The sequence below is a fragment of the Panicum virgatum genome, chromosome 3K, assembly GCF_016808335.1.
Source record: "Panicum virgatum strain AP13 chromosome 3K, P.virgatum_v5, whole genome shotgun sequence".
Lineage (NCBI taxonomy): Eukaryota > Viridiplantae > Streptophyta > Magnoliopsida > Poales > Poaceae > Panicum > Panicum virgatum.
This window is the reverse complement of record NC_053138.1, coordinates 37335374-37343234: the sequence shown is the minus strand read 5'-3', so window position 1 is coordinate 37343234 and position 7861 is coordinate 37335374. Positions and strand designations below refer to the sequence as shown.

The 7861-nt window shown below is 41.9% G+C and overlaps 1 protein-coding gene and 1 long non-coding RNA gene across 2 annotated transcripts; one reads left to right on the top strand and one right to left on the bottom strand.

Annotated features, from left to right (window-relative positions):
* Nucleotides 1-545: 545 nt before the first annotated feature.
* On the top strand, nt 546-3905 carry LOC120699140. Its single transcript, XR_005685244.1, has 4 exons — nt 546-874; nt 1783-2598; nt 2723-2878; nt 3466-3905. It is a non-coding gene; the product is annotated as an uncharacterized LOC120699140 (long non-coding RNA).
* A 93-nt stretch (nt 3906-3998) lies between these two features.
* Nucleotides 3999-7402, bottom strand: LOC120699139. Its single transcript, XM_039983013.1, has 3 exons — nt 7314-7402; nt 4646-4860; nt 3999-4567 (listed from the first exon to the last, which is right to left on the bottom strand). Exons 2-3 carry the CDS (start codon nt 4856-4858, stop codon nt 4232-4234), a joined length of 549 nt encoding a protein of 182 aa, XP_039838947.1. The 5' UTR covers nt 4859-4860; nt 7314-7402; the 3' UTR covers nt 3999-4231.
* Nucleotides 7403-7861: the final 459 nt, after the last annotated feature.

Sequence of the window (7861 nt, the reverse complement as noted above, 5' to 3'; positions counted from 1 at the left end):
GTATGCACATTTTTTTGTTTAACTTCAAATATCCGCAAAGTATACTAAATGAACGAATATTTGAAAAAATTTGAGACCATTAGATTCGTCGCAACTTAAAGTATTTTTAGGAACATTTTGGGATTTTTTTCATTATTTTAAATTCAAATTTGAATTTAAAATTTGGACTGGTTTAAAACCGCTCCAAACCGGAACCGGTCCGGACCGGTTTGACCGGTTACCACGGGATCCGGACCGGTTCCGGTCGGTAATTTAACCCTGGATGGGCCACCAAGATGGTGGAAGTTTCGTTGGAGGCGGCGATCTGCAGACCGTGGATGCAAAATCAAAGGGCCAAGCAAAACATGCGACGTGGCTAGCTGTGGGAAGAGTTTTGGTATACAGAAATAGAAAATATGGATGGTGAGAGCTTTTACAATGTTTGGAAATACTTTCTAACACCTCTTAACGCCTACGTAAAATAACTATTTTAGTTGATTTAATTCATCGAAGGGCAGTATAGTCATTTTGCATTAATAAAAACCCAACCCCCACCTCCGCGCGCCGTTGTCCTCTGCATCGCATGCCGCCGCCGTCCGCCCTCTCGCACGCCCACGCCCTCGCCCTCTCGCACGCCGCCGTCCCCTCACTCTGCCCTCGCACGCCGCCGCCGCCGCACTGCCCTCGCTGTCGCCTGCCGCGGCGGCCTCCCTCCGTCGTCCCCACCGCCCTCCGTCGCCTCCCGCACTCCCAGCTCCACCGTCGTCCCCACCCCTACCCACGGCGTGCCGCCCTCATCCGTGTCGCTGCGTCCCTCTCTCGCCGTCTCCCTCCGCCGCCGACGCCGCGAAGCCCGCGCCACCTCCGACGTCTTCCGCCACGCCGATAATAGAAGGTACTCAATTCGTTCCCCTCTCTGATCCGTTTTTCAGAAATTCGATTCATCTTGTGTTCCAATTGATTGCGTGAGGGAGCGCGGCCTCTAGCACACATTCAGAATTGTTTTGCTTGCTTGCTTACCTTAATTTGCTTCATTTTTTTATGATTGCTACTACTGCTTAAACAACTTCGTTGATCAAATCAGACAGCCTAGATTTCCAACAAGGAAGCAACTCAGAACCATATTCAGTTTTGTTTGATGCTGGTTGAATGAAGAACACAAGTGATCTCACAAGTGTGCCAATTAAAATGCAGTCATATTACATTTTGAAATATCACTAATGATAAAGCTATGACTGCCACTGCACGCTTTTGGGAACTATATATATGCCCCCTGGTGGTCACAGCCCAATTACAGACAATTTTTCCTTGATTCAATGCTATCATAAGACAAACAAATTAAGTTAAGATGTGTCCTTGCTCCATCTTTTTTTCTGTTTTGTTGTGGTTATATCACCGTACATGCAATTCAACATTCTCTTCTGTTGGCTAATTACAGTTGCGATTAATGTAAGAATGATGTCTTTGAATGTACATTGCACTGGAAGGCGAAGCTCATGTTTCTATTTCAAATATCGTTGCTACTGTAGTTGGCATTTTTTTTTTGTGATGCAATATTATTTTGCTTGTAGCCCTTAATAAGAGTCTTCATTTTTATTACCCCTTTTTTAACTCTGGTTGACAAGGTACCGTTAATTGACCACAATTCAAGATAAGCCTATAGTAATTCTCACCTAGAGTTGGTAATTATTTTCCTTTACTGATGATTGCTTGTAGACAAATAACCTATTATGCATAAGAAATCTTCTAGGATGATGCAACTTTTTGGTTGTGGTACTAATGTCTGTTTTTTAATTGATGCAGGAGGGAATGCCGGGTGCTGAGTACAATGTAATTGTTAGAAAGGTGTTTGATGATGAAGAAGAAGGATATGAATTTTATAACAACTACGCTAAGGGGAAGGATTTAGTGTCAGAAAAGACTATTGTGAGTGGGACATTGGCCACAATGAGAGGACTCTTCGGCATTTTGTTTGCAGTGTCAAGGTTTCCGCGAAGAGAAGGAGCTGAAGAGGGAGAATAAGAAGCGGAAGCTGCAGAATATTACTCGGTTTGGATGCCCTGCTAAGCTTGTTATTGCACGGGATCAGAACACTGGTCAGTGGCATGTGAAGGATTTCATCTGCGAACACAACCATCTGATGGTGGAACAAGATCTTGCTTGTCTTCTGCGGTCACATAGAAGAAACAGAGATGAGCAGAAAGCTGATATTGTGGTGATGCAGATTTCTGGGATCCGCAAACACCAGATAATGGATATCAAGGAAATGCTTTATGGTGGGTATGATAAGATTGGATTTACAAGAAGGGACCTGTATATTTCTATCATCGCAATAAGGTGGACACAGTGGCTGCTGGCGATGCTCAAACAGTCACCAGTTACCTGACAGAATGCAGACGTAGGGATCCTGATTTCTTCTTTGACTACAAAGACTGATTAGAAGGGACACCTCTCTCTTTCTGCACGCGCCACGCCATGCCTTGCGATCCCCAAACCCTAGGCGCCAGGCCGCCATTGGAGCCGATCTCCAACCAGCCCGCGCCAGCGCCGCACGCTTCAGCCGCCGCCGCCCGCAGTCCTCGCTATCTAGAGCCATTGCAGGACGCCCAGAGAACCAAGGTTAGCAGGAGATTGATGCTATACTCAACTACCGTCGCATTGCATTTTGGATTTGTGTTTGAAAAAATCGCCAACCTGTCTCATATCCTAGTGCATACCTTTTAATCTTGGTCACCATCTACAGATGAAGCCAGGAAAAGCATCGGATGCGAACAATATCGTCGGGGGCGTCAAAAAGTTGTCCTCCTTCCCTGGAAAGAAGCAGCGCCCTCTCCGATTCAAAGAAGGTCGATGTGGACAATTGAGTTCGAGTTCCGACGATTAAGTGGCGGAAGAACAGGTAGAGAATTTTTGTTATCATTGCTCTTTGTTGATAAGATCCAATGTCATTTCGGTTAACATGATTTATTGTTTATCGAATTGGATCTTTCTGATTGCAACCAACTTGATTATGGCTAACATTTAAAGTTGTGTATGAATTAGATAATGTACTGGTTGTGCTCCTATAGGACTTCATGAATTAGATAATGTATGAATTCGATCCTTCTGATTGCAACCAACTTGAAACACTAGTTGCATGAAAAAAACTCATTAAACTGTGCCTATTGATGGTAGTCTATGACAAGTATATTATTGCATCTGAATATTTTATGTTAATCAAAGTTCAAAAATTCCTAATTTTGCATGACAGATTTCATATCAGATACCTTTTGCAGAACATGAAGTCTATTCCCTTAACTTTAGCTAAAATTCTTTGTTTAGTACAATTTGAGCATCTTCCCACCCCCTATTGCATTGCACAATGTGATCTCATTTACCTCAGTGTTGCCTTTTAGGATTTAGTACCATTTATTTCACTCTTATGGCGAAACTGAACTTTATCTCAACAGTCCATCCTGATTCATGAATGCACTTTATATTCCACAGCTACCGCAGAACCGACTCCATATTGAACTGATGATCGATGAGATCAAAGAGCAGATCGATGCCATGGAAAGGGACATCGAGAACCTCAGAAAGATGGTGGGGAGAGTGGCTAAGGCGATCCAGAAGCTCTAAAACCTAGTTGAAGCCAACATTGCCGAGATTTAGAAGCATTACAAGTCATGCTTAGTTTGATTTAATTTCCTTGTGGCTGCATTCTTGCAGTTTCTGAATAATGTGCCCAGACTTGTATGGATGCTCCTTTTATCATCATAATCCTTGTATGGATTGTGTCTTTTTTTTTACCATGTGTAACATAATTCTGCAATTATCATCACTTCTTCCATTGAAACACTTTCAGGGAGAAACAACATGTATATGCAGGATGCCCCACTTGTTTAGTTCAACATAGTTTCAATCAAATTTTCCACAACTGTTGATGACTCGATGTGTGAACCGTCAAATTGCCTGTGATGTGTCCAGATTAATACTATTATTTGTAACAAAAACACCTATGATCATAGGACATACAGCCATGAACAAACCCTCATTCATTTTCTCAAAAGTTTTCAGCAGAAACACTAATGAATTGGCACGGGATCTTCTGAAAACTTCAGTAGCAAGTAGCCACCCAACCCAAACTATGCATATTCTCTGCTCCCATGCCAGATGGTATATATGCAGCATGAATCCGATAAAAGATTGTTGTCTTATACTGTCTGCATCACTTGCATACAAATGCTTTGATAAGACACGTTACATGGATATGTCACATGGCACCTAACATCAGGCCAAAGAACAAGCCAACCAGTAACATTACAAAGCCACAACAGAATAAACTACAGCTACTCCTTGAACTGATCTTGTTAGCCAGGAGTGCCAATTGCTGACTCCTCTCTTCCAGGTCCTTCTGCTGTGCCATTACGACTAAAACCTTCTCTTTATTCTCACTGGACAGCAAGTCATTGATTTCCTTCAGCTCAGCAATCTCCTCCGCTTTGCTCCTCAATTCCCAAACAGCATTACGGAGATCCAAAAGTAAGTTCTTCATAAATGTTGTGTGGTCAGGATCATACCACACATAGAAGCCACAGTCTCCATCAGTCTATACAACAGATAACAGACAAATCAGATGCCAAGTAAAATTGGACATGCACTGAAGTAAAATAAGCTAATTTCTTACCCTTGCTTGGCTGCATCTATAGTACCTCCGACCTGGATTATCATCACTCCACGAAATCCACCGTGGTGCCTTTCTGTTGCACACGCACACCACGGTGGGCTCATAAGCAAGAGGGCCTTCTCTGTAGGGCACCAGTGGTCGCGACCTCAGAAGCCCACAGACACCACGGCTGCCTGCACTTATCCTGGAACCTTGCGAGCTCAACGCTACCATGTCTGCAATAGAAATAAGGAGACTCGGTGAGTTTTCAAAGCTACCGTAACAAAAGGCATCGAATTGTCATCTCATTGTATCCGCAGCAAAGATACTTTTCATTCTTGAAGGTATGACTAATGTCATTCTGAAACTGAGAAGCCAATTCAAACCAGATATGGTCAGCAGAACCATGAAGCCTACAATACCAAAAACAGGTCTTGCTTGAATTAGCTGAAGCTATCAGAACAAAACAAGTACTTTTCAATTTCAGAATAGATGTATTTCCATGCCTTTATCAGAAATCTTGCTCTCGGTAACAAGCTAACTACATTGGTTAACAGTTTTCACAAGTTCAACATAAGATCTCAGTAACAAGCTAAGTAGATTGGTTAACAGGTGAAAAAACAAAAATGTCTGCATAGTGAGGCTAGCAGTACAACTAAATTTTCTGAAATAATGTGGCAATGAGTCTGAATTAGAAGTGGCATGAATTTTCTGATAAAAAATGTCTGCACAGTGAGGCGGAGTAGTAGCAGTACAACTGAATTTTCTGAAATAATGTGGCAATGAAATAATGTCTGCACACTGACGGTAGAAGTTAAATGCATCCATATTGTTTACTTCAAAGAAACAAAGATTAGCACATATCAATGGTGGTATCGAATATCACAATGCAATGGATTGAACAGCAATATCTGATGTCATGATGCAAATATTAGTATGTTTGAATTGTCTCCTTGGTTAGGTCCACTCCATTATGCAGTATCTACAATGACAGACCCTTGGTTGAATTCTTTAGTGCTCTGAATCAGTTCTTTCTGAGAGCATTTTTCTTAACCAAATGTTTAGAACAAACTACAAAGTATGCCGCTGGGATGATGATGTTATCATTCCATAAAACAATATCATGCTCACCAGAACAGAAAGCTTCCCCTTTCTGTGGTCCACTCAAAATCATGCATATATTTCTCCGCAAACATTTCAAATAACTCATATACTCATAGAACTCGTAAACATCATTTTTGGAGCTGTTCTGCGTCAATAATTTCTCAAGTTTTCCATTATTTGACAAGGGGTCCCTATTCAAGAATATTTTTCTTGACTGGGGCTATGGCTTTGATTTTTTTTTTGAACCGGAAGGCTATGGCTTTGAATTGTCTATGTCTTCTTCTTTGGAGACAACTGGGAACCTTGCTGTTGCCTAGGTATACCTGTCACCACTAGAAAATACATACTTGTAGATTCACCCACTATTATCCACTACTTTAGACTGGTCATTACAAGAAAAATTTTATGCCTTTCTGGATGCAAAATAGATTGTCTGAAATTGACTACTAACCTAAACAAAGGATCAGGACAGCGGGCACAGACACTTGAGATCTTATCATGATCTGAACAAAATCTTTTAACTGAACTCTACTTGACTGCTTCGGCAGTATCACTCTGTTCTGGTTCCATGTTGAAGTATTTCTGCTGTTCTGTAGGGATGAAAACGGTCGGAAACGATCGGCGAAAGGCTCCACTACTTTCACTTTCACATTTTTTTCATCGGAAACGAAAACGAAACGATATTATAAAAAATGAAAACGACATCGGTAATGCGGTAATTTCGGAAACGAAAATATACGGTCGAGGACACGTCGAAAATGATCGAAACCCATCGAAACGATATTTTGAAAACCAATAAATATGTCAAACCATAGAGCACAACGCTGACCATATGATTTGACATATTTCATACACAAGTACTGATGGTTAAGATATTAGTCCAAGTATCAGTCCATCCATGACATATATCTCATTTTATAATACTAATTTTAGACATTAATCTCGTCATCCATGAAACTATATATAGTCCTATGAATTCACGTCGCTAGGTTGTGATTTAGGGTTAGGATAATGAGTCATGCCTCTTTAAAAATATAGATATGACATTCTAAAAATATAGATAGCAGGGTGTGCTGGCATTTTACGTGAATACGGTATTTCTATTGGTAAAATATGGTAGAATACCGCAAAAATACGATATTTCTCGAAAACGATCGGAAGATGCTCAAATCACTTTCGTTTTCATTTTCATATTTTTCTACCATTTTCATTTTCATTTTTTCGATAATTGTTTTTATTTTCGTTTAGCCTTAAAAGTCGGTAAAATCTCGAAAACGATTATCAGAATTCGGTAACTACCATTTTCGTTTTCATCCCTGCTGTTCTGCATACTATATGAGGATTATATCACTCTGTTCTATTACCATAATATAATATAGGACTGAATTTCTGCAGCAGTTAAACGGTGAAGCCAGTTTCATTCAAGTGCATCACTCTGATCTATGTGCAAAGCAATGTGAATGACGCAAGAAAGACAAACTTTGACCAAGACTTGTGAGCTGGTCATCAGACTCACAGTCACACTGACGGTAGCAGGAAGGTTACAGTTCAAAAAAATGGTAGCAGGAAGGTAGGGCAAACTCACCGGAATTGGACGAGAAGTAGATGCGCTTCCTGCCTCTGGGGATGACCGCGGCAGCTCGGCGACGACGGCCGAGGCAGGAGGGGCGGGGAGGGCAGGATCAAGTCGGCGGCGACGGGCGAGGGGAGGGGCCAAGCCAGTGGGGCGGCGACGGGTGCCGCAGATCAAATTGCATGTTGGGCGTCGGCGACTGGCGATGAGGATCGAATCGGCGGGGACGGGCGAGGGGAGGTCGCTGCCGGGGTCAACCAGCGTGCGCGTGCGCCGACGGCGACGGCGGCGGTCGGGGGACCCTAAGAATGATCATCCTTTTCTTTTTCTTTAAACAAATATTCATCTTACTGCATTAAAATTATGAGTTTACTCTTTTACCCTTTATTAAAAAATATAACTACAAAAGCAATTGGCATGGAATTCCTAATCCTCTAAACTTTGAGGTACTAGGAAGCGTTGGAAAGCATATCTACGGGCCCACAGACTATATACACAACTAATACCTCCCGACGCCTTCTTATTGACGCCTCCCAACGCTTGTACTTAATTAGGTCCAC